General features: G+C 40.4%; 1 protein-coding gene across 3 annotated transcripts in view; it reads left to right on the top strand.

The window, feature by feature from the left end:
* The window catches only part of LOC125294782 (leucine-rich repeat-containing protein 43-like), an 84,574-nt gene that overhangs the window by 55,610 nt on the left and 1,826 nt on the right, over positions 1-27,138 (top strand). Inside the window, exons 9-12 of one of the 3 annotated variants that reach the window (XR_007193560.1) lie at positions 14,286-14,363; positions 17,586-17,771; positions 19,312-19,381; positions 21,724-22,560. Coding sequence is in view for 1 of the 3 variants with exons in the window: in XM_048243778.1 (XP_048099735.1) it covers positions 14,286-14,363; positions 17,586-17,771; positions 19,312-19,381; positions 21,724-21,914 (525 nt within the window). In the remaining 2 variants the exon portion in view is untranslated. Of the gene's footprint in view, positions 1-14,285; positions 14,364-17,585; positions 17,772-19,311; positions 19,382-21,723; positions 22,940-27,138 lie in introns of those variants that run through there. The other 2 variants (XM_048243778.1, XR_007193561.1) reach the window with 2 other exon arrangements.

The following is a 27,138-nucleotide window of genomic DNA, read 5'->3' as shown; positions in this document are numbered from 1 at the left end:
ACATATTGTGCCATATCTCAAACATTATTTATCAAAAATTAATTTAAAAAATCATGCATATGAATTAAATGTTACCTGAACTAATGAACTGCATGCACGCATTATGCATATATATGCATTTCCTGTTTTATTTTGCTTAATGTTTACCTGTCCCATGGTTTAGCCATCATTACCAGCACACTCTACATAAAGGCACTTTGCTACTGTTTTTTCATCAAAAAAATATTTGGTAACCATGGTCACCTAATATCACAGTGGAATACATGGGTGTCAAGCAGAAAGATTGATGCCTTGATGTCCAGAAACATAAGAAAATCTACTCTTTATCCCTCGTTTTGGGCATGTACACTTATTATGTGTCATTACCATACGCATTGTATTTCTGTATTTTTGAATATTCCTGACATTTTAAAATGACTTTAATAGTTTAAATGATGTACATTACATGTAGAAAGCTAGCTACACTTGCATGGTGATCATTTTTGCTTCTTCGGGTAGTTTTTCGGTATAAATGTCATCACCAACACAGTCATTACCAGCACATTATAGCTTGAAATGTAGTGGTAATGACGACTGTGTTGGTGATGATATTTTTGCAGATACATTTAAAGTACTATTTTTAAAAGAAATACGTTTTTTTTTTCTCACAAAGTCAGTTCAACTTGGGTTTCTAAATTATAAACATTTAATTGCAATAGATTACGATCAGTGTTTTTTTCATCACTGCAACAAATGTCATTACCAGAACTGCAATGTCATCACCATCACCATGCATATTTTTTGCCAATAGAATATGTATAAATTACAATAAATTACATTAATTGGATATTTTTGACAATGTTGGACAGTCTAAATTGCCACTGGATGAAAACAGATATGATGTATGGCATTTATTTCAAATAAATGAAATTCCAAGCCAGGGTCGAGTGAAAAAATAAAAAAATAAGATACTTAAACGACTATAATTCATATTGTAAGTAAAAATCAACAATTCTAATAAGTTCAAGATAAAATAGACTTCATGTGAAACCATAATTTATCATTGATTGATCATTGATTGACCATTTCATCTTTAAAATGTACATATTAGATAATGTGATGGTGATGACATTTACCTGAAAAATGACAAAAAAACATAAATTCCCTTATATTGTGGTCTCAACCAAGCTCACAAGGTTACTCCTATCAAAATGACTGATAACTTGTTGCATACCAATTAGTAAAAGTTTGAATTTTATTTTTCAGAATTTCAGTAACCCAAATAGGAAATCTGAGAAATGCCCATTTGTCATCGGATGACAGGGGTTAGTGCAGAAGTGAAGTAGGCTAACCTAAACTGTGCCACTAAAACGTCCTTTCCATTAAGGAGATAGCTGGGCTTACCTTATGTTCCTGATTAATAAGCTACGGAATAGGCCTAATACAGATTTTACAAGTTTTATTTGCTACTTGCTATATTGACAAACCTATAATATAGGCCTACATTTAATTAATGTTCAAAATCAATCTATGGGATTGGGGAAGTGGGGTTGGTTGGTGCAGCCAAGCTCGCCCAGGGCGGGCACAGATGACTTCCAGGATGGGCCCGGCCCCCCAAAGCCCCCCCATGCCGCCGGGACTGAGTATGCTGCAAATGAGCAGACGTGTGAAGCACCGGGCATAACTTAATTTCGCGGCTACGTGGAGCAGTAGTAGGTTAATTGTTGAGGAGGCCCATAGTTTGAGAAAAGCTGCAGATCATAGGCAGAGAAAGCATAATGCTCTGAGAACAGTAGCCAAAGGTTTTCCTGCAGAAACAGGTGCCTTGGTGCATGCACCCCGCTTTCACTTTGACTCCCTGCATTGTGACAAAAACTGTCAGTCAGACAGTGAATTTTGGTTTACTAAATTAGCATAATGCGGTAACAATTATCATTTCAATTCTATCTGAAATCTGCTCACTGCAGATGTTACAATGCAGACCCAAGCAGCAGCATAGCCTTGAAAGACGCACACTTTGAATTTGATCAGAGCGGCTCTGGTTCTTCACCTAAATTGATGTGATTGGCTGGATGACCGTTCAATCAAATCAACAGACCTATTTGTGTCTCTGTGTGTGAGTTATAGATACGGTTCCAACTCTTTACGGGAGCGTTTATTTCCATATTTTACTTTGAATTTAATCTGACAAAAAGTGTGGGGGATAGAATCGTGTTCCAGCAAAATTGTGTACGTTATAACACCCACATCCCCACGCTTGCTACGCGCCTGTGTGTGCGTGTGTGTGTGTGTGTGTGTGTGCGTGTGTGTGTGTGTGTGTGTGTGTGTGTGCGTGTGCACGCAGGTGTCTCCCCCCCCTCCCGTGTCATTGGCCTACTGTAATGTGTCCAGAAAACCCACAAAACGCAACAGTGATAGAGCAATCATAGTATCATGATATGATTGCCATCTGGCGGTAGTGGTTTGTGGGCCTATTGGGGTCAAGTAGGAAGCCCATCAAGTTCCAAAAGTAGAAAAAAAGTTTTGCGAGATCCCGCAAAAGTACATCGTTTTTTTTTTTTCTTCTTCATGTTTTTTTCCCCATGACTTTTTTTTATTTTTATTTTTTTTTATTTTTAACCCATGTTTTTTTTCCCCATGTCACCCGGAGGGCTCCGTAGATATTGGATGTGAGAAGAAAAAAATGGATGTTCCATAACAGTGCATTTATATTAGTAGTCTGTGTGAAATGAATGTTCCCACACTGCAGTTGGCATAATAGCATATGGCATTATAATTACACTGGCATTATAGTTTGATACTGCAGCTGAAGTTAGACTTGAAGAAGAATCTGTCTAATCACGGGTTCCATTTTTTTAACAGCCATTTCATTATTGATAAGTTAATTATACATTTCTATATTAACATGTTCTATTAAAGAAAAGATAGAAAATAGCTATTTGTGTGTGATGTAAAATGGTTAGAAGAAATGAAATCGGAATCGGCTAAAATCGGTATCGGTGGGTGAAACTCTATGAAAAATCGGAAATTGGAACCGGCCCAAAAATTGCAATCGGTGCATCTCTATTATTTGTTATACCGTTTTTAGATTTTCAGCTATGTCAGTGTCACTGCTTAATTTATACGCATTATTTTCTCAAATGCCATGTCTGATATAAGACTGAAAATCACCCCCTCCAAATCAGATAATATGGGTAAATGATACATTTTCTGAATCCTTAGGGTTATGCCAGTATTTCAGTGTTTGGATTTTGTTTCTCTGATGCTCCCTGGTGCCACAGGATTAAAAGACAAAAGATGACTTAGGCGGAAATGGCAGGAAAATGTGTGTGATTAAAAGTTTGAAGAGCTCCAGGGTTGGCTGTACTTATCCAAAATGTTCACAAAAGGATTTAAATGAAAGCTCAGAGTCTCCCCTTTAAAATGATACCAAACATAACAAAACAATATGTCCAATATAGATGTTCAGCTATGTCAGTGTACTGCTTGATTTATACACATTATTTTCTCAACCTTAGTTTACATTATGTGTGATAACTCAAAACAGCTACTCTTGTCAGATGGCCATCATACATCATTGATTCCAGGCTTTCAGAAAAGGTAACGACCAACCCCTCTGGCTCACGGACTATAAGCCCACATAACATTTTGAATGACAAAACAGCTATGGGGTGTGTAACAGCTTAGAATGGTTTAGAATGCAGTGCAGCCAACAACATAATTGGGGACATTGAGCACAATGCTCCAGGCATCTTGGAGGGGAATGCACTGTAGTCCTAGTTCTTGACTTGTCAGGGACCAGTTGGGGCAGTTTCATGTCTCTGTTGTTGAGATAGTTTCGATCGTCAAAAGGTCAGAATCGCCAAGCATCTTGTAGGGGCTGTTTTTAAAGAGTAGAGATTGTCTGTGCTGTGGCGAGTGAGACAAGGTAGCCTACTCATGTGTTGCGTGATATCTCTGCACCCAAGTAGGTACCAAAAGGTCAGAAGTGCTTCGCCCCAATATGCTGTAATCTCAAATCAATATATCTGCCTAAATCGCCTTGTCTTAATCTGCATTGCCATTTGTATTTTTGTGAATACCACCAGGCCACAAGTAATTAGGGATTTTTTCATTGACTCACTTTTACTAAGAGAGAATCCATTCACTAAGCTAAGCTAAGACAATGCATGTAAGGAGACAAAAATGCTTTTGCTCACTTATCTAATCGTATCTCTAGGGGAGACGGTGAATAGGCTAACTCAATTCCATACCACTTGGTACTGGAATGGTACTGGTATGTTCACATTCCGGCGAAGCAGCTATTTGAAACACCTGAAAAGCTCTCGTGTTGCTCTCTATCCATTTGGCTCACACTGCCCGAGTTATGCGCTAACGTGATGTAGCACTTTAGCGTTCCAGTTCATCTTTGTGGAAAAGAACATGGACGCCACCAGGGCAGCAGCTGTCTCAGTAGTGCTGGGCGCTTGCCTAGAACACGAGAGCAAGCTTGTGGCTCATCTAAACAAGCTACGGGATGATTTACACTTGCGTTCATATTCATTCATAGTCATTCAGACTAAGACAATGCATGCAAGGAGACAAAAATGCTTTTGCTCATCTAACTCTAGGGGAGAATAACCCAATTTCATACCACATACTTGGTAGGCTACTATGTTCACATTCTGGTGAAGCACAGCTACTTGGGCGAAGTGATTTGCAAGCAGCACCTGAAAAGCTCCGGTGTTAGGTCTACTTCTTCAAACCCCAAGGAGCATTGATTTCCCTAAATGAAAACATAGTTCCAACCAAGTAGCCTATGTGCTTACAAAAGGGCTGTGTCTCATATGACATTGTTATTTGTACACATTGTAAATACAAATCACAGCATGTAAATAGGAAATGTTGGAATTCTTTTGTCACTATTGGGAGGTGTAGGCTAATGAAGCCAGCCACTTCGGGGCACTTGTGATAAGCTAGACTAGCGGTGGGTGCGTCAGACCGAGTAGCCTAACTACATGCACAGAGATGAGAAAGGCGTTCGACTTATCGCACGTTCGACTTATCGAACTCTGGGAAACACGGTGAATGAGCTAAAGTCCCAAAAAGTGGGTGTGTTCCTTTAAAGTTGCTTCATTAACATTAAAGGGCGGGACATAGTATAGAGCTGCACAGTCCCGCCCACAGCCGATGCCGGATGTAAAAATTCAATGCAATTTCTCCATTGACAATTGCGGTATAAGCCATAAAAACTTAACTGCACGTGGTAGACTTAAAACCAGCTACGGCTGTACTAAGCGTTTGTATATGCTCCTATAGACACCAAGAGTTCATGGGGCACTAACCTTGTTTTGAGATAAATGCCTTTTATTCGCGATCTCTTGGATAAGTACTTCATTACCCACAATCCTGAACAATCCCACAATGATGCCTCTGATTGGTGGAAGGCCGTTATGGTCATAGTTTGAAACTTTCTCAACAAAAAATATTGAGTCTTTTACTGCCTATGGCGAAAATCTTAATGTGATTAAAAACTTTCTTGACAAATATTGGTACTTGTATCAACAAGGATTGGGGTTTATACATCACACGAACTTAGTCAGGGCCAATACACTATCAAATAGACCACTGTAAATGTTAGTTTAAACACTCAAACTTTTCAGGTAGCCGACAGGCTAACCTTTAGCATTTCCGACATTGTATGTCATTACATAATGCAGCTAACATTAGCCTACATGCTGCAACACAGGTATGAAATATATTATGTCTTAGTGAGTGTCCAAAGGGGTGAAAGCCACTTTAAATCGGGTCACATTGTTGACTGTTGTGTGTCCGAGAGTCAGTTTGTGGGTTTTGTAAGGGCCAACATGAGGGACAAGACCTACAAAGTTGTGGTGAGTTAAGCAGGGAGGTTGGTAACGTTAATGCTGCTAGCAGTGCTAATTAACATTAGCTAGGCTACTGTAGCCTTCATACTGTATGATTCATATCAATCATTAACCTAGGAATACTTTGTGCATTTAATGAACATTTTGTGTAATAATTCACGGCAAATTAATAAACTGAATATGGTGGTCCAAGAGCATACCATGCACCAGTCCATGCATCAGCCCGACTGAGCAGTGATGACAGCATAGGATGAGTCAGGTAACGTTACGAAGCACTGCCGTTAACGTTAACCGCTTTCACACACACACAATATAAAATACACGATGATAAATATAAAATTCAATATCAAAACACTATTATTTACACAAATACTCCAGAAATAACTGCTATTAACTGCACAATCACTATATAAAAATCACTGTTTGGAGGAAAGGGTTCGCGTACTGTCGCCGGTTGGAAATGGCAAAATAAATCGCGCCGATTTTGCCTATATTATTCAGTGAGGCGCGGTGGTTTATGGGATGAGTAGTTCCTTCGCACGGAAATGAAAATATGTACACAGTCTTCTTTGACTTGTTTTGGATTTTCTCTTCGTTTTTTCACTCGAAATGATATGTTGTATGCTTATGAGTTATGCCGTAGCTGGTTAGCCTAAGACATGCTGTAAAACTCTTTAGATACAGATTTTTCCAAACGTCAATGGGACAAATGAATGGGAATCTTACATCCGACACCTAACCGCATTTTGGCTGTGGGCGGGACTGTGCAGCTCTATTACCAGTTAGTGAACTCATTAGAATCAAAAATCCTGTATTCACTCTTACTTTTCCTCAGTAAGAGAACAAAGGATACTTTGTTTGTCTTTGGGCTTGTGCTTATAAGTGTTTTAAAACACTTCAATATGTCATGTATGATATTGTAGCGTCGGTGGATGTTCATGTTTAGCGTTGAATGAGTGTCTCCCAGAATGCAGTGCGAGTGAATGCTAGAATGTGTAATGTCGGTTATAATGGTTGTAGTTACGTTTAGCATGTTGTGTATTTGTTAGCGTGTTAGTCTCTTTAGTTGTACCTCATGTGTTTATCCTTGTGTTGATGTGTGTGGTAAACCCTTATTGTGTGTTACATGTGCGGCTGAGACTACCCATGTGTTGCCCTGTCCTAGTTTGTCTGATTGTGTTTGAGTCTGCCTGTTCCAATAAATGGCCGTCCTGGCCAAAGCTGAATCTTGTCTGAGGGTGAGATCGCTACAATATATTGATAAGAATGATATATAGAAAGCATGATTGATGACATATTAATATGCGGTAATACGATAGTGACTTGTTTAGGACTTGGCCTTGGTAATACTTGACTTAGACTTGCTTGGAACATCTCTGTCTTGACTTGGGACTTGACTTGGACTTCAGCGTTAAGACTTGAGACTTGCCAAACAGTGACTTTGTCCCACCTCTGATTCTTTCTACCTGTGCACTTTACACAGTTGATATCACTACACTAACTATCTGATATACCTGGCTGCTAATTAGGATGAGCTGGTTTACTAAATGGTTGGATCAAATACTTGGCAGGACAGGAGGTTTACTTTCTGAACCCGAGATGTCCACCTTGGTGCATTCCATGTAAATAACGTTGCATTGCAGGTGTAACTTTAACAATGAATTTGAGACTGCTGTTTGTATGGGCAGAAAATTGTTGTTTTTATAAAATACAAATAATTTTACAAGTCATTACAAGTCAAAGGGGCAAAGTTCGAGCAAAGTCTCAAGTCAATAGCATGGAAGTCGAGTTACAAGTAATTTCTAATTTTGTCAAGTCTGAAGTCATCAAAATCATGACTTGAGTCCAAGTCATGTGACTCGAGTCCACACCTCTGCTGAAGGGGGTCCACAGTTACATTAATCGTCCTCTTTATCTCAGCCATTACCAGCCTCTCAAAGCTTATGGGAGTCAGAGCCACTGGACTATAGTCATTCAGGCATGACACTGTGGAGCTCCTAGGGACTGGGATGATAGTAGAGGTCTTAAGACATGTTGGTGCAGCTTCCTGAAAGAGTGAGATGTTAAGAATGTCTGTCAGTAACTCTGTTAGCTGGTGAGCGCAGTCCTTCAAGGCCCTGCCAGGGATCTTGTCTGGTCCCGCAGCTTTTCGGGTGTTAATCTTCAACAGGGACCTTCTCACCTCTGTTGCCGTCACTGTAAAGGGCGACTCATAGTCTGAGTCTGGCTGTGGGAAGGGGCTGTGATTCTTCAAAATGAGCGTAGAAGGTATTTAGGACATCAGGTAGGGACGGGTCAGTGTTCTTGTTGTTATAACCCGAGATGCTTTTGATGCACATATTTCTAGGGTCATTGGAGGAAAAATGACCCTGGATTTTGAGAGCATACCTCTTCTTTTTGAGAGCATAACTCTTAATTCCTGCCACCAGTTCCCTTCTCATTGCCCCGAGTGTGGTCCCATCTCCTGATCTGAATGCTGTGTTCCGTGCTTTCAGTAGTAAACGGACCTCTGCATTCAGCCAGGATTTCTGGTTGTGATGAATGATATTTGTTCTGGTGACAGTGATATCCTCCCTGCATTTGCTGATGTAGCTGGTTACTGTTGACGCATGCTCTTCCAGGTCCACAACTCCCTCGCTTGTTGTTGCCTCTCTGAACATCTGGCAATCAGTGCATCTAATGCAGTCCTGAAGCATCAGTAGGCCACACAGTGATGGTCTTTTGCCTTGGTTTTTTAGACTTGAGCACAGGACAATATGCAGGGACTAACAAAATGGAATACTTTATCAAGGTGCGACGCTTGATGCCCCTCTTCTGCTTCCTATCACACCACCTCCTCCTCTTGCCTTTGCACCGCTGTAATGTTATTTTGTTGCGCCATTCTGATGCCCTTAGCAACTGTAGCCTGCCAAGCGTAGCTCTAAGTGAAAGTCGATTCTCCTATCCAGAAGTCCCACTGCACTGTATCGTATTCTCTCTTATACACTCTGATAATCTGAGACACTGACACTGTCGCATACCGCAAAAACCCTCTTACTAGGTTTAACACTGGGGGCTAGAGAAGCCACTGCACTAAAGTGCGTCGCCATAGCAACAATAAAATGATAAGGAATTAAACTATTAGAAGCGAGGTGAATAAGAAATAAAACTTAAAACTCAAAGCTTAAATTGGCCAAATGTGGTTCCATTAGACCAGTGGTTCTCAAACTTTTTCTGTCATTCCCCACTTTGGAGGTGCAGCTCCACCTGTTCTCAAACTTTTTCTGTCATTCCCCACTTTGGAGGTGCAGCTCCACCTGACCCCATCACCCTGGCAAAATTGTAACGTTAAAAACGTTGGTTCCATGTTACATTTCCCTTCTACGTCCTCTGGGTCTGATGTTTTAATTCATATGTTGGTCTTTTTATATGTCTATGGTCTTTTTATGACTCCTATGTTTGTGTGTGGCTATTTTGTTTTGAAACTATGATCATCCTTGTCAAAAAAGAAAGGCATTAATAACGACAGGCACAAAATACAAATGTCCTCCTGTTCATCGCGCCCCACCTGTCATGTCTCTATTCCCCACTAGTGGGGCCCGCCCCACACTTTGAGAACCACTGCATTAGAGCTACATCAGCCTTGCGCTGGAATCTAGCGACACTCTGCCAGATGAATTGGTCCTTTGTCTGTCTATACTGTGCCATGATCAACAGCTTCATCTGCTTTGCGGTGCAGACTATTGGCCATGTAAATTATGTGACAGTTGTTGTGCACCCACCTTATCAATGTCAGTCCTGATTTATATTTTAAGTTTGCACGGATCAATTGCAAATAGTATAATGTAAAAATTGTAGCTGTTATGAATGGCTTGAGAAATATATGACACAAAGGCTTTTAGTGTCGGTCGCTAGCCACTATTTGGTGGCAGAGTTATTTTAGATGATTTTTCAGTGCCTGTTTTTACTCATCTTTACCAGTGGTGGCAATAAATGTGAAGGATACTGTAGTTTAAAAAAAAAAATGTTTTTTTTAAAAAAATGTGTTTTGCCAATATCCATGATTTAAAGTCAAAGTTAACACGCCTGTCTTCTTATCCACAATTGTTATTTACAATATCCACTTTATTATTCTTATTAGGTGTTTTTTGCTGTTCATGGTTTGTTATTTTCAGTATTGTGACTTTTGCAATTTATGTGTAATTGGCCTTAAATTTCAGATAGCCAACATTATTCCTATCCACAATTGTCATTTCAGGATGGCAAAGTGATCACTGACCAGTGGGGGTGACGTTGGGGGAAACAATGGTAGCAACATTAAGCAATAAAACAGTTGGAGCAACACCAGTAAGCGTAGTTAAAGTAGTAGTAAAAATATTACAGCCGGAAGAATGTGTGGCTTTAAACATCAAAGCAGATGCAGCGAGGATGTGAGGAGTATGAGGAAATGGAGCTCAAAGTCTACAGGAGTGTCCTGATCAAATACTTCTGACTCAGAGAACATGCCCAACAACACATTGAATCAAAAAAGAAAGCTTTAAAGCTATAAAGAAACCTTTATAAGGACACACCTGAGGGGTATTTCACAAAGGCAGAATTAATACATCCCCCCCTTCCAATCAACTACAGTAGGCTATTCAGCAAACGTCTATCAACAAAAGAAGCAAACAACCTAGGCCTATGTTAATAATTATAAGGCTATCACAATTAAAATAATAACCATATGGTAGTAGGCAGACAATCCGGTTTATTAATTAGCACGGAGATCTGATTTGAATGACACCTAGCTGAACCAATAAGACAACATAATTATCATTAGAATTAACTTAGCTTGGCTGTTAGCCTGGTCGGAACCAGGCTAGGTGCAGAGAATAAATCCCCATGGTAATTTATGTGCCATCTCTTTTGTGAAACCAAGTCAAGGCTAAATTCATCCAGGATAACCAAAAAATCCCAGCTTAATCCCTTAATCTAGGTTTTGTGAAATGGAGTTTGCTGTAGTTGCTGTAGTTGGAAGTGGAGGGGCAAGTTTTCGAAGGTGTTTTCAACTATAATAATATAAGATTTACGGGGTCCGAGCAAAACGAACATGAGGTAGCATAGCTTTTTAATTTTACATTTGCTTTGATTGTTTGGGCCCAATTGTTCAAAAGAAACGTGATCGGATTTCGGTTATCGGATTTCAGTTGCTGGATTTCGGCTATCGGATTGGATCAAATCTTGAAAATGGGTTGTTCAAAGGGAAACAAGGGTCCTGAAATTGGATTAGATCACATAATCTATTCTTGGTTTTGATCTGGATAAAAACCTTCACTTTGTGTTGTTCAAAACTTTTGAGTTGGATTGGAATAAATTTGATGCATAAAATTAGATTACCCTGTGCTGTAACATTATAGTGTGCTAACCTCCACTACCTAATAGTATTCTAACAATACCCTATTCTAGTGTGCTAACCTCCACAACCCAACAGTATTCTAACAGTAGTATTCTAGTGCGCTAATCTCCACAACTCAATAGTATTCTAACAATACTGTATTCTACAGACTATGCATTTGTCATGGATAAGATGAAGGGTCACGATAATGGAAGGCAGTGTTTCCCACAGAATGGAATTGTATTTTGTGGTGGTAGGTGAAGGGGTGGGGATGGGTTCTGTGTTGAAGTCAATAAATGAACAGCCTATAATTATGCAGTTATACTTCTGCCTTGGTACAATAAGTCCCTGACAAGTAGCTGTAACATAGCAAGTAGCTGTAGCTGTGGCTTAATGTGCTAACCTCCACAACCCAACAGTATTCTTAACAGTATTATATTCTAGTATGCTAACCTCCACAACCCAACTGGAAGGAACTGTAGGGGGCAATGTGGGTCCAGGTAGAGTGAGTGTGTGTGTGGTGAGCAGGCAGAGCCTGGGGTCAGAAGGCTCAATGGTATGGAGTGATAACATCGAGATGGCAGGTTTCGTGCAACACAAGTGAACTTTATTTGAGTTTCAATTCATCTGTTCTTTTTATTTTTACTTGTATGTGTGCTGCATCAAAGAGGAACAAACAGAAAATGGAGTAATCAGTGAAATGGTGTAAATCAGTACAGATCCCAACTCACAAACAAACCAATTGACATTTGAACAATAAACTGAAATCATATGGCTATATAAGGTACAACTAAACAATACTTGACATCCCAAGTCAACCAACATCACCTAATCATCTCTCACATGGGACTCCCAACACACCAAACCAACAAACAAAGACCTTAACTTTACACATGATGGCAGAGCTACTCTACAAACTGATAAAATGATGGAAAAAAGTCATAGTGAGGGTCATTAAAAGTGATGACTTCACGTTAACTCAAAGGCGACACACAGAGCAGGACACACTGGAGTGCTGGGTTGAGATGAACAAAAGAGTGAACTGAGGGCGAGCAAACAATTTATCCTGGTCTGAGCCCCTGCTCCGGAGCAACAAGAGTGCCACCTTTGGGTGCAGTACCCCAAATTTTGGGTTATGGGTAGTGGGGGGTACTGGTACAATACTTGAAATGTGAAGTTTCTAGGACTTCACGGTTTATAGGAATATAGGTGATATAGGAAAAAAGGCCTAAGTGGTCTAACTTTGTTGGCCTATATCTCTGAAATGGAACAAAATATCAAAATTCTGAGCGATAACTTTTGTGATGCTTGGTCTAAACATTGTCTGTGAGAATTTTGGTGAAGATTCGATTATTTTTGAAGAGTGTGAAACTTTTTATGATGTTTGGCTCTTCCATGAAATTGTAGAAATGGCATGTCCAAGACCTGAGTTTAGAGATTAATATTTAAAGCAAACTAGGTCAATCTTTTAATAGCACACCTTTTTTTTTCCCAATAGCGCCACGCACGGGAAATTAAAATATCAAAAGTAAACATTTGTAGACCATAAGACCCTAAAAAAAAATTTTGGGTTATGGGTCAATCTGGTAGGAGAAATAACATATCTTTTTTTTTACTGGTAATTTAAATTTTGGGTTATGGGTAGAGGGGGGTTATGGTAACCATACCTGAAAATTTCAAGAGTTTTGGAGTTACGGTTTAGGCTGCAGTATGACTTTTACAGAATTTTGGCAAAAAAATGAACTGTACAGAAACAATAGGGGTCCTGCAGCTACGCTGCTCGGACCCCTAAATAAAGGTATATCTATGTGCATCTTTGCAGTGGCAAGCGCTTTTTTAATGACGTTGCATGCCGAGACAAGGAAGCACTCATGTGGGTGCATACGTAAAGACAACTTTACTTCATTGTTAGTCTGTATCAAAAGCGGCTGTTCACTTTGTGTGAATGACGCTATTTTCCGCGTCTTTTTTATTCCAACCGTGGGATTTCTTTGTGGCAGAAACGAGAATGCGCGCACACATCCTGAATTACTTACACCTGGCTTGACATAGTTGCTCCTACTGATCCTGGATTAGCGTTAGTGAAATGAGTTGAGCTAGGATGACTAGACAGCGCTATGTCAAACCTCGCTTTATCACTTATCTGGGATGTCTTAATTCTGCCTTTGTGAAATACCCCTCTGGTGACTTTCTCAGAGTAAACGGTAACACTAAAACAAGAGGCTACATTAAGATTCTGGAGGAAAAGATCAGGCAGTGTGCCGAGAGACCTGCCACAATAAGCGGCATTTGACCATTAAACCACACAATGATCCAAAACATACAGCCAAACAAGGCAAGAAATGGTTAACTGAGAACAATATCAACATTTTAGAGTGGCAGAGCCAGAGTCCAGACCTCAATCCGTCAAAAAAGTGAGCACAAGGCCAGAGTGATGGCAAATAATCATTCCTGACTGAAAACCCGGATTGCTGTTAAAAAGGTGTGGTCTAGAATCATTGTGGACACATGGAGAGGCTTGGTAGATATTATAAGAACCATTTTGAGAGTTGTTAATGCAAATAAAGATGTTTCCATTGATTATTTAAAAAGGGTATGAATAATTTTGGACTTGACATTTTTCATAAAAAATACTAAAAAAGATATAAACGATGATTTGTTTGATTCCATGTTTCTACCACATTGTCTTACAACCTTTTGCCATGTCGCAGTGTCATTTTCAGTCAGAATAAACATATCAGTCAAGAGAAAATCAACTTTAAATCAATATTTGTCAGGGGTATGAACAATTTTGTTCTTAACTGTATGTGTTATGTAAGGGATATAGAATGCCGGTCATTATCAGGAAAATAAGTCCCAACAGGGCGGACCAGACCCCGACGTGCAGCAGAGGGGTTTTGCTTTGCCCTGAAGGGACTTATTTTCCCGATAATAACTGGTGTTTTATACAATATCCCGCTTATTATCCAGCTACTTGCCAACACAAGAAACGACACATGATATTTCTCTTTACATTTATTTGTTACCTTTTCGTTGTGACGTTTGTTATCATCTACCTGTTTATTATCTTCGTGTTTTCTCTGCAGATCACTTCTTGGCCAGCATCCTCCTCTGAAACACCGGGGACCAAATCAGCAGCGGACAAAAAAGGATCAGCAAAAGAGGTCATTAATTAGCCCACCATATGAACTACCTCATTTATGCAATGAACTGTGAAACAAACCTTTTACCTATTGACCAGCCCAGTCCCTCATGAACCCAAACAGTGACAATGCAACAATCTAACAAGTCCAACAAATGTACCCCGTCTAGTTAAAAAAATTTTTTTTAAAAAACTCAACAAAAAAATTATGTAGGCTAACTGTATGTATCTGATAATACCATAATGTTGACAAGACCAAGGTGACAGGTGTGTTCTCCTGTGTCCACAGTTCATTCCTACAGTTACTGGTTTTGTAGACATTGTATTGTTTTAATTCCTAATGTTTCAACAAATAAATGTACGCATATGTACATTTATTTCCTCTGTTAATTAGATTTTTAGCCTACAAATGTACACCTCTGTGACATATCCTTTACAAATTAAAAACTGTGGTGTAAACTCTCACTGAGGACCAAAATGACGTTAATCTATGCAATTTTGAAATTTTTAAGACCGGAATATGCATTTACAATTAAATAGCATATAGCATAGTCTTTGGGGCTAAGTCAAATCAAGTCAAATCAAAGTACAAATCATTGAGCATCATTCACACATTGTATTCTGCACAGTCTCTACACGTGGAGCGCTAATGTGTCTAGGCATACTGTAAATCAGGGGTCTCAAACTCAAATGAGCTGGGGGCCAATTCTGCCAACGTCATCTGATTGGAGGGCCGGCTATTTCTGAAATGCAATGTTCTTTTTTTCAAATACCACACAAAACTGCAAATAGAAAGTGCAAGTGTTTTTATCTAGTTTTAGACACCTGTGCTAGCAACCTTAGCTTATAAATAAAATAATGATAAAATAAATATTAATACAAATTATAAAATAAATGAAAAACATAGAAACAGGTATGTGTGTGTGTTTCACACCAAACAAAAAATATTTCCTCTCATAACTTTTTTTAAACCTGGCAAACTAGGCATCAGGGTTAAGAAAGCCATTGCCAACACCATTGGATTTTTTTATATCAAAATTTCAAAAGGCCATGGCTTGAAAGTGGTCAGAGATAAAGTCCTACTGTAAATGTAAAAAAATCTTTGAGTAAAACAAAAGTTTATGAAGGGGGTAAATTTACCCATCTAATTTGTCACTGGATGGCAAGCACCTCAAATTATGCACCTTTCAGTAAATACTGGATGAACATATTTAAGCAGGTTTACTTTCCTTTTTTTTCATATTACCCACATAACAAATTAACAGGAAAAACACCTAAGATGTATACCAACACCTAAGATGTTGTGGTTTAGTAATAGATTACTACAATATAGGCCTATAATAAAGTATTCTGGTCAAACAGTTCCTATCGCTGGGTAATCTGCAGTACCCAGAAGTTCGCATCATATTGCGGGTGACTTTGTAGTTCTTTAGAGCCCTATTTCTACTAGCCCTGCTGTCTGTACCACATCCAATCTAACTTCTCATGACTACCGACAAAGTAGCCTACTGCCAGCTGACGAAGCTCTCATTTTAAAACATTACTGAGAGACAGGCACTATACAATCAAGAAATCTTGCCACTGAATCCAAAACTATGTTTAACTTTATGTACAAAGCTTAGGCTACAGTGGATTAGCATGTTGCAGGGGCTGCTAAAAACAGAGAAACGCACTGAAACCTCGGCCAATCACAGCCCTTGCTGTCGAATGCGCAGTCCAGTTCGACCGTTGAACGCCACAGCGGACTATGCTGCCCCCAAGCGGCTGCAGTTGTACTTACATGTCACCCAGCTGCGTGAATCACCATTATCGTGAATGAAGTGTCAATTTTTAACGGAGACCCTCTGTAAATCACTCTTTTAAGCCATTAACTAGGCTCAAAAAATCATTACATATCTGTGCTACTATGGAGAGGGTCTTTGCAGACAATCTGAAGTATTCTTTTCTTTGTACATGTAAAGAAAGGATATTGAAAATGACTATTATGACTAATGACTATTATTCCGGTTTCCACCATCTTGTGAGTAGAATGTCTGCACAAGTCGAGATAGATGTGATTGCGGAATCTAATCTACTTGCTTCTAAGGCAACAGCGATTTTGGTAAAATGAACTCAAGCACGCTCAGGTGACATAGATGACTGCTTCACTGTTGTTCATCTGTCCATCATTGTGTAAAGCCTGCCCAAACGTTTTGATTGGCCCAAACACATCTTATTTAGGCATAGACTTCTCAATAGAGCGACTCCAGACCGAATTTCCCACCCTTAAATTTTGGGAGCAAAATACATTTGGGTTGGTTTCCAGGCTAAGTAGCTTGTGCTGCATTCGGTAATTGACCAAAAGAAGAATGGCAGAGACCGGAAGAAGAATTTAGCTAATGCACTGACTGCAGAAACAGTCCTTACCTTCTCTGTAGACTTACAAAGGTAAAATTACTTTGTTTGTCTGTAGGGAGTAGGAACCCTGTCCACAGTATCACAGAAGTGTAATAATATTTTAAGCCCTGTCAGTGGCTTAAAGTAGCCTAGCAATTTACGTTGCGACCGTGCCTCCAAGGCTATCACTATATGCTATTTTGTTGTAAATGCAAATTCTTTACTCAAAACTACTCCAATTAACGTTGTTTTGGTTCCCAACAAATGTTTACACTCGTTATCATCCAAATAAACCCTAGGTTGTTCTAGGCTAATTCACTTAGTCACTCACGCGCACACACATACATACGCGCACACACATACATACACACACACACACACACACACACACACACACACACACACACACAAAGAGAGAGTTCTGAAAGTCATGTGGGCAAGAAGGGTTTTATTTTTCTACAACTAACATCTAACATTTTCCAAAGCAACACATACAGGTTAAAATGTTGACTCCTTGGAAGTGCACTTGGTGTCACTAAGAATGACAGTCTGATGTTTTGTAGAACAGAGAGATGGAGCTGCAATGATGATTCACCAGTACAGCACGTCATGTCTTTATAGAAGTAGTTCTAGTTGTCATTTGTTGTCTTTAAGCTTAGTACTTTAAGCGAATTGGAATAGGAATACAGAGTCAAATTGAATACTGTGTGCGTGACTATCCCAACAGGTAATCATGATAGTGATATGCCTGTGATTTATTGTGAATCCCTTTTAGTGTTTGCATGTATTGCCTCCCTGTGTCACAGATGAAAATCTACTCGAGGCTCAAAGTAATGAATCTTCTTTGTTCATTCTGTTGTCTGCCAAGGACAAGAAGAAGAAAAAAAAGAAGGAGTCTTTATTGGAGCTCGTGCAGGAGCCCCCAGTTTACCGGTCTCTGGGCTCCACCCACCTGGACCTCCAAAACCTGGTCTTGGGTCAGGACAGTGTCCACCTGTTGTGTGATCTTGGGGTCCTAGAGGCAACCTGTAAGACACAGCAGCAGCAGCAGCAGGTGAGGGCCTGTAACACTATTCTTTCCATTTAGACGTAAAACAAACAAAGAGTAATCAATGGACCCTTTCAACAATAAAAACAAAAACAATGCTTGAACGTTCTATTTGGGCCCCAATCTACTTCCTCTGCATTAAGATAACAAATGGAATGTTAAAACGGAAGCCTTGTGGGGCCAACTATGATGCTGATAATGGAACTCTCTTGAAAGGGTCCATACCATACATACCATACATACCATCTTCTTGCATGCATCTCAATGTCTCCGATTCTGCGAAAAAGGTTTCGCCCCTCCTCCTTAAACTCACCCACCTACATACCTGCTGCTCAAGGTGTGATTCTTGAACAAAAGCATTCTCTGGCTCCGTCGGGTTGTCTGTCAGTTCACAGCTCTAGTGTCTCTTAGTGCCAGTCCCAACCAGTGACTGTGAACTGATTGAATTCTGTTCTTGTGTGTACAGTGCAAGCATTTTTGTGTGTTTTGTTGTTTGTTTAGCACACTGTGGGAATAAGAACATACTGAAACTTGCATAGCAAGAAAAGCTGAATAGGCTCTGGACTGGATTGTGAATACATGACATCAGTCAAGTCAAGTCAAGTTACATTTATTTATAACACAAGTTACATTATATTTATAGCACACTTAAACGTAATGCAATTGACCTAAGGTGCTCAGAAATAAAATACAATAAAAAGAATAATAAAACAAAATATAAATGACCTGCACCGTACGCCGGCGACCCGGGTTCGATTCCCGCCCCGTGGTCCTTTCCGGATCCCACCCCGACTCTCTCTCCTATTCACTTCCTGTCATTCTACACTATCCTATCCTTTATGAAGGCATAAAAAAGCCCCAAAAAATAAAAAAAAGATGGCAGTATAATGCTGAAAAGAGATACGATATATGAAATACGATAAATAAACAAACAAGGGGATATTTATTGGACATTAAAGGCCAAGGAAAATAGATGGGTCTTTAAATTTGATTTAAAGCTACTGATAGTGGGACAGGACTTAATTTCTATAGGGAGATTATTAGTGCATTTTTTAGCTTAACAACAGAGCTGAGTGGAACAAAAATAATTATCTGTTTTCTTTTCATTTAATTGTAAGACATTTGTAGCCATTCAACTCTTTATGTCATTAAGGCAGTTAAACAGACTTTCCAAAGTGCAGGAATGGCCAAAACAACAGGGCAAATTATGTGAAAGACTTCCTTAAACAGGTCTGAAGGTAAAACATCTGAGTGGCCACTTCAAATAGCTGGGTGGGTGACACTGGTTGCAACTGCAGAAGGCAGCTGGGTGAGTTTTATCAGTGAGGGTTTATCACAGTTTTCAGTGGTGGGAGAGATATTGGAAACAGAAGCAGGAGGGTTTAAAATAGTGTTGATGGTACTTAACAATATTTTAGGTTTGTTAGTATTATTGGCAATCAACTTAGAGTTCTGTTCATATAAAACATGTCCCACCCTCCTCATTAGTATGTTGGCAGGTGATCGAGCGAGGTCAATATGCCAATTATATCCTTCTTCATTATAGGAACAAGGAAAGAAGGGAAAAGAAGAGAAGAGAAAAGAGGAGAAGAAAGGCAAACAAGGAGATGCCAAAGGTGAAAACCCTAATGCAAATATATGTTGATTTTGATTTGACAAGACAACTCCCCATGTGATTCATCTGGCAGGATACAGCCCCATGGATATGTTTGTAAATTCAGTCTAGTACAGTGAAAGTGAAAAGATGCTCTACAGTTTTGCCACAGCAACACTACATTTCATTGTAGTATTGCCTGGCAATACTAGTTTTCATACATGACCTCATCTAAGATTACACTCAGTAGCCTAAACATCAGAAACTGCTGCTGCACAGGGCCAATAGCTTATCATCATGACTTGGTGAACAGTGTTTTCCCGGCCACGACGCATTTTACTGTCAGTGACTGACGCAAGAGAAACGAGGTTCGGTGTTCCATTCATTCATTTTCATTGGGGGCATGCCCTGCCGTGCTTCTGTCTGTTAATTTGCGGCACAATTGAATGGTAATGGAACCGCGGACCGAAAAAAAAAGAAACTAAAACTTTAAAGATATATATTTCTTAATTTGGTGTCCTCAAATATAGAGACATACAATTAGGGGGTAGCCTACAGTGAATGTGTGTGAATCTGCGCAGGTGAAACTGACACACTGAACCACTTGTGGGTAGGCCAGAAGCAATGATATTTAAAACAACGAATGAAGATTCCTGTAACTGTCCATGAATAGAGAGAAAAGAGAAAAGAAAAGAGAATAGAGCTAGCTTAATCCACTGCACGAAAAAAATGGAAATCGCGACTAATTGTTGGTCTAACAGCGGTAAACATCATAGCAAATAGCCTATGCAGGTAGAATGCAGAATGTGGGCTGTTGCGCAAATAAATGAATTCAGGAAATTACTATGTGATCTCGATGGCGATGCAGCGTTTGTTTGCACCTCCAACAGCATGGCGTACCTAGTCACCTCCCAAAAACGCCCTCAAACACCCACGTGTTATATAGACCCTTTCAACAATAAAAACAAAAACAATGCTTGAACATTCTATTTGGGCCCCAATCTACTTCCTCTGCATTAAGATAACATATGGAATGTTAAAAAGGAAGTCTTGTGGGGCCAACTATGATGCTGATAATGGAACTCTCTTGAAAGGGTCTATATGTGAACCCATATTTCCCATATTTTGTGTGAGACCTTCTCCGCAGCAAGCACGGGCGCCTGAAAAGTAGCCCACTCCCCATACGGTGACATATGATTAACATGCAAATGAGCGATAGAAAACCGATTAGCACAAATGAAGGCTTAACAATCCTCCGAGTTTTATTTATTTATTTTTCTTGCGATCACAATTGATGCCGCCCTCGGCAAGATGCCGCCCTGGTCAGCTGATCCCTTAGCAATAAGTAGATGCAGCATATTGGGTATTGAAATATTCAAATATTCACAGGAATCCCTAGAAATTGAACATTCATGTTGTTTTATCCAATAGTAGTTGTGCAGATGTACAGTCCATCTTATACACACCAATTGGACCAACAAAGAAAAAGCAAAAATAGACATTTTTGTGTAATCATTACATATTTTGTGTAGTCATTCTATATCAGAACCCCTGACATACATTCCAAATAGTCTACAAGAAACCTCAAAGTGAAACCTTTCATTCATGCTTCTATGCTCCTGATCCAAGTTTAATTTTTCCAGCTTGTTAGCCAACGGAGAGTTGCTAGACTACCCTGGCTGCAAATTACATTTGCTGCCGCTAGGGTGCATCTAGATTTCTAGGCTACATTCCAATGTCACTCGGCAACGGTAGGATGTACAATGTACAGGGTCTCATAATTTATTCCAGAGCTCATACACACACACACACACAAATATATATCAGCAATGATGTGAATGATTAAGCATTGACAATATTTAATATTACTGGTGGCGATGAGGTGGTAGGGGGCCCCCAAATCAAATTCCGTTTAGGGCCCCATCAAAGCTTGGGCTGGCTCTGGACTGTGTGGTTGGGATGTGGATTGCTTAATTTTGATTACATTTATAATAAGTATAGGCTACTGTATGGTATATAAGATTGTAGTGTTACAATGTAATAAAGGCAATCACAAAAAAAATAGTTAGGCTTCCTGCATGACCCATTCCAAATTAATTGTCTCCAATATAATAAATACAACACATTGGGCTTGGCAAGAAATTTGGCAATACTTCATTCACACAAGTGATGGCACCCCTGGTGTGTGCTCTAAAGGCTCTGCAACTGACACTCTGAAAAACCGAATATAACTTACAGCATTCTGAATTGTATATTATTTGCTTAAATTTCATGAACATTATTGTAATCATTAAGTGTGTTTTAGGCACTCATCTAACAATGTCAGGTGTTGCCCTCGTGTGTGTGTGTGTGTGTGTTCTGTAGGGAAAGGGAAGGCTCATAAGGACGGAGATGCAGAGCCTTCTGTGGATGATCGCACGCCTACCCCAGTGCAGCCTCTGACAGTGGAAATAAGCCTCCTCTTGGAGAAGTGGCAATCCATGGCGCAGGCCACATGCACACAACACAACACCACACATGATGCCCAACACTACACAACACATCACAGCGCATGATACATTTCAGACCACATCAAATAACTCCACAGTCCATAAATATTCCTTTTCATATCACATGTGTGAGTGTATACGCAGTATACGAAACAGCATACAGTAGGTGGATAATTGCTTCAGCTCATGTTAATTAAGACCTGCCATCCGTGCTATGTCTTAACACACATAGGCAATCATCTTGTTTATGTAGTAATTAAAAAAACAACTGTGCAAACACAAACCTATGAACCATATTTGCACTTTTCGGGTTCAGTTGTCACACTATGACAAGTACCAGGAAGCACCACCTTGAAACAATAAAAACCTTTTATCACTTCATAATTGTTTGCATTTGGTAACTGCAGGAGGGTAAATACAAATGAGAGTAACAAACACAAGGGATAACCTAGCATCTGTTATGATTTCGGAACACTGTTTGACTGTGATATGCCTCATCATATTTAAACACGCATGTCCCACGTGAACGTGTGTGACGTAGTCTGTCGTAGAGAGGGACATCACGACCGCCCTGCAAGCCATATACAAAATCACAGGGACAAAGCTTCGTACGGTGGAAGTGCAGCGAAATTGGAATCGGAAAAGGCTATTGCCGGGTGAGCAGTTTTATAGTCCGTCCGCAACAGCCAACCACTGGAAATTATTAGTGCTGGTAAGCGGTCTTGTTTCATTTATATAGTTAAATAGAATTTCTGTAGGCGACATTGACGACTGACAGTCATTAAAAACTAGCCTAATAGATCAGTTGGTTCACTTTGTGATAGATTATGTAGTTTAGTTTCTTGTGAGGACTGCGAGCGACTGGACCTCGTGGGTGCGCACTGCGCAGTGGGAAAGAGGCTGTAGCCCTGAATGCCTTCAAGTTGAAAGAAAAGAACGACGCCGTAACTAAGGTTGCCAACCGTCCCGAATTACGGGACATCCCGTATTTTGGGTGATTTTGATTTGTCACGTCAGGGACAGCTCCATTCCCGGTTTTCCATTCCCATTCCAGCTCATCTTTAACTTGTTAATAGTAGGCTACTGTAAACGCACCTGGAACAAGGTGTCCAGTACCGCCGCTACCACGCGCATCTCGCACTGTGCGCACGGCACCAAGGGACAGAAGGGGCACCACAATTTAGCCAGAGAAGCTTTACTACAAACTGCTTTTCACTCTTCTTAAACAACGATTGCTTTGATACGTGTGAGTGTTTTGTCTATTTACATAGGCGTTCATTGGGCTAGCCTACATGGTTTGATACGTGCTGAAAAGTCCTGTTTGCTGCTGAACTTGCGCTTCACCTCTTCTATGTTAAATTGACAAGGCCATAAATTATGGCCCATAATGCAGCCAATGATTGTGTGAACTGATCTGTCCCCTGCCATTCAGAGCTCCGGAAAGTTCCCAGATATTTTGAAACACTTGTTGGTAATCTCTGATGGCGGAATATTCAATGGCTACTCGACAACATCTCAGTGCAAATTCCAAAATTGTTCGTGTATTAATTTTCCACCGTTCAATACGAGACGACGAGAACACCCAGGTGTTGATATATGTGTGCATTAGCCTATAATACAACATAGCGTTCTCGCTAAAATTCGTAAGGGGTTAGGGCTGTCCCAGTGTTGCATTTCAAAGGGCGTGCGGGTTTGAGTAGGCTACACTATCGAGCCCTTTCCGTGAGTCTCAAGGGGGTAGGCGAACGTCCTGCAAGCCATATACAAAATCACAGGGACAAAGCTTCGTACGGTGGAAGTGCAGCGAAATTGGAATCGGAAAAGGCTATTGCCGGGTGAGCAGTTTTATAGTCCGTCCGCAACAGCCAACCACTGGAAATTATTTGTGCTGGTAAGCGGTCTTGTTTCATTTATATAGTTAAATAGAATTTCTGTAGGCGACATTGACGACTGACAGTCATTAAAAACTAGCCTAATAGATCAGTTGGTTCACTTTGTGATAGATTATGTAGTTTAGTTTCTTGTGAGGACTGCGAGCGACTGGACCTCGTGGGTGCGCACTGCGCAGTGGGAAAGAGGCTGTAGCCCTGAATGCCTTCAAGTTGAAAGAAAAGAACGACGCCGTAACTAAGGTTGCCAACCGTCCCGAATTACGGGACATCCCGTATTTTGGGTGATTTTGATTTGTCACGTCAGGGACAGCTCCATTCCCGGTTTTCCATTCCCATTCCAGCTCATCTTTAACTTGTTAATAGTAGGCTACTGTAAACGCACCTGGAACAAGGTGTCCAGTACCGCCGCTACCACGCGCATCTCGCACTGTGCGCACGGCACCAAGGGACAGAAGGGGCACCACAATTTAGCCAGAGAAGCTTTACTACAAACTGCTTTTCACTCTTCTTAAACAACGATTGCTTTGATACGTGTGAGTGTTTTGTCTATTTACATAGGCGTTCATTGGGCTAGCCTACATGGTTTGATACGTGCTGAAAAGTCCTGTTTGCTGCTGAACTTGCGCTTCACCTCTTCTATGTTAAATTGACAAGGCCATAAATTATGGCCCATAATGCAGCCAATGATTGTGTGAACTGATCTGTCCCCTGCCATTCAGAGCTCCGGAAAGTTCCCAGATATTTTGAAACACTTGTTGGTAATCTCTGATGGCGGAATATTCAATGGCTACTCGACAACATCTCAGTGCAAATTCCAAAATTGTTCGTGTATTAATTTTCCACCGTTCAATACGAGACGACGAGAACACCAGGTGTTGATATATGTGTGCATTAGCCTATAATACAACATAGCGTTCTCGCTAAAATTCGTAAGGGGTTAGGGCTGTCCCAGTGTTGCATTTCAAAGGGCGTGCGGGTTTGAGAAGGCTACACTATCGAGCCCTTTCCGTGAGTCTCAAGGGGGTAGGCGAACGTCCTGCAAGCCATATACAAAATCACAGGGACAAAGCTTCGTACGGTGGAAGTGCAGCGAAATTGGAATCGGAAAAGGCTATTGCCGGGTGAGCAGTTTTATAGTCCGTCCGCAACAGCCAACCACTGGAAATTATTTGTGCTGGTAAGCGGTCTTGTTTCATTTATATAGTTAAATAGAATTTCTGTAGGCGACATTGACGACTGACAGTCATTAAAAACTAGCCTAATAGATCAGTTGGTTCACTTTGTGATAGATTATGTAGTTTAGTTTCTTGTGAGGACTGCGAGCGACTGGACCTCGTGGGTGCGCACTGCGCAGTGGGAAAGAGGCTGTAGCCCTGAATGCCTTCAAGTTGAAAGAAAAGAACGACGCCGTAACTAAGGTTGCCAACCGTCCCGAATTACGGGACATCCCGTATTTTGGGTGATTTTGATTTGTCACGTCAGGGACAGCTCCATTCCCGGTTTTCCATTCCCATTCCAGCTCATCTTTAACTTGTTAATAGTAGGCTACTGTAAACGCACCTGGAACAAGGTGTCCAGTACCGCCGCTACCACGCGCATCTCGCACTGTGCGCACGGCACCAAGGGACAGAAGGGGCACCACAATTTAGCCAGAGAAGCTTTACTACAAACTGCTTTTCACTCTTCTTAAACAACGATTGCTTTGATACGTGTGAGTGTTTTGTCTATTTACATAGGCGTTCATTGGGCTAGCCTACATGGTTTGATACGTGCTGAAAAGTCCTGTTTGCTGTTGAACTTGCGCTTCACCTCTTCTATGTTAAATTGACAAGGCCATAAATTATGGCCCATAATGCAGCCAATGATTGTGTGAACTGATCTGTCCCCTGCCATTCAGAGCTCCGGAAAGTTCCCAGATATTTTGAAACACTTGTTGGTAATCTCTGATGGCGGAATATTCAATGGCTACTCGACAACATCTCAGTGCAAATTCCAAAATTGTTCGTGTATTAATTTTCCACCGTTCAATACGAGACGACGAGAACACCCAGGTGTTGATATATGTGTGCATTAGCCTATAATACAACATAGCGTTCTCGCTAAAATTCGTAAGGGGTTAGGGCTGTCCCAGTGTTGCATTTCAAAGGGCGTGCGGGTTTGAGTAGGCTACACTATCGAGCCATTTCCGTGAGTCTCAAGGGGGTAGGCGAACGTTCGGAGCGCGTAGCCACTATGCTTGCCACATGCCTCCGTCTCGTCATTAATAACAACAAAATGTCATCCAACATAATCACATACTTTGAGGTAGCCTACACAAACATGTGGAAAATGTCAAGCACTTACTCTGTGCATTACCCACAAACTGATAAATGTATAGGCCTCATTGAAGACCCCCACTCCCTCTGCTCTCTTTGACATTATTCTTGGTATGCCTGTTAATAATTCCCGATCTTTACGTAGCCTACATTCTCACACCCTTCACAAATAACCACACCTTGTACTTGTTCATGATTCCGATATTCCATCAGTTCACATCCCGCGCATAGCCTATAAGGCGATACACACGCACACAACAGACAGATATTTTATTTAGAAATTGATTCATTTTAATTAACTTCAACATATTATTGATTGCAATAGTCAATATTTCATTTCAACTTCACAATAGGCCTACAAAAAATAGACTAAGCGATTTAGTCTGAGTGCCATTCTAAATGTCACAACGTAACTCATTTGAACCATACCACCGTCTCAGATAGGCTATACTCTCAGTGTCAAACACAGTAATGCATGTAGTCTTTAACTTATACACAGGGAAAATGCACTAACTGGCAGAAATTAATAAAGCTATTGCAGCCAAACTATGTTCTAGTATTATAGGCTAATGTACACATAGTGATATTAACACCTGGGTGTTCAGTCGTCTCGTGTGTTGAACCGTGGAAATAAATAGACGAACAATTTTGGAATTTGCACTGAGATGTTGTCGGGTAGCCATTGAATATTCCGCCATCAGAGATTGCTAACAGGTGTTTCAAAATATCTGGGAACTTTCCGGAGGTCTGAATGGCAAAGGATAGATACAGATCAATTCACACAATCATTGAAGTATGCTGTATTATGGGCCATACTTTATGGCTTTGTCAGTAAACATAGAAGAGGCGAAGCTCAAGTTCAACAGCAAACAAGACTTTTTTCGCACAACCATAGGCTAGCCCAATGAACACTTATTTAAATAGACAAAACACGCATCAAAGCAGGCTGACTTCTGCGGACTTCTGCGAGTCCTGTCAAATCGATCGTATGCGGTTTGCTCATATAGTCTAGTGGTGAAGTGCAGTCATGCTGCGTTCAAGAACCTAGGGTAAGTCTACGTCCAGTAGTAGCCTATATTTTCA

This window comes from Alosa alosa, chromosome 5 (assembly GCF_017589495.1).
Source record: "Alosa alosa isolate M-15738 ecotype Scorff River chromosome 5, AALO_Geno_1.1, whole genome shotgun sequence".
NCBI classification, from domain to species: Eukaryota; Metazoa; Chordata; class Actinopteri; order Clupeiformes; family Clupeidae; genus Alosa; species Alosa alosa.
Note: the sequence above shows the minus strand (reverse complement) of the source record. Positions and strands in the feature narration are given on the sequence as shown.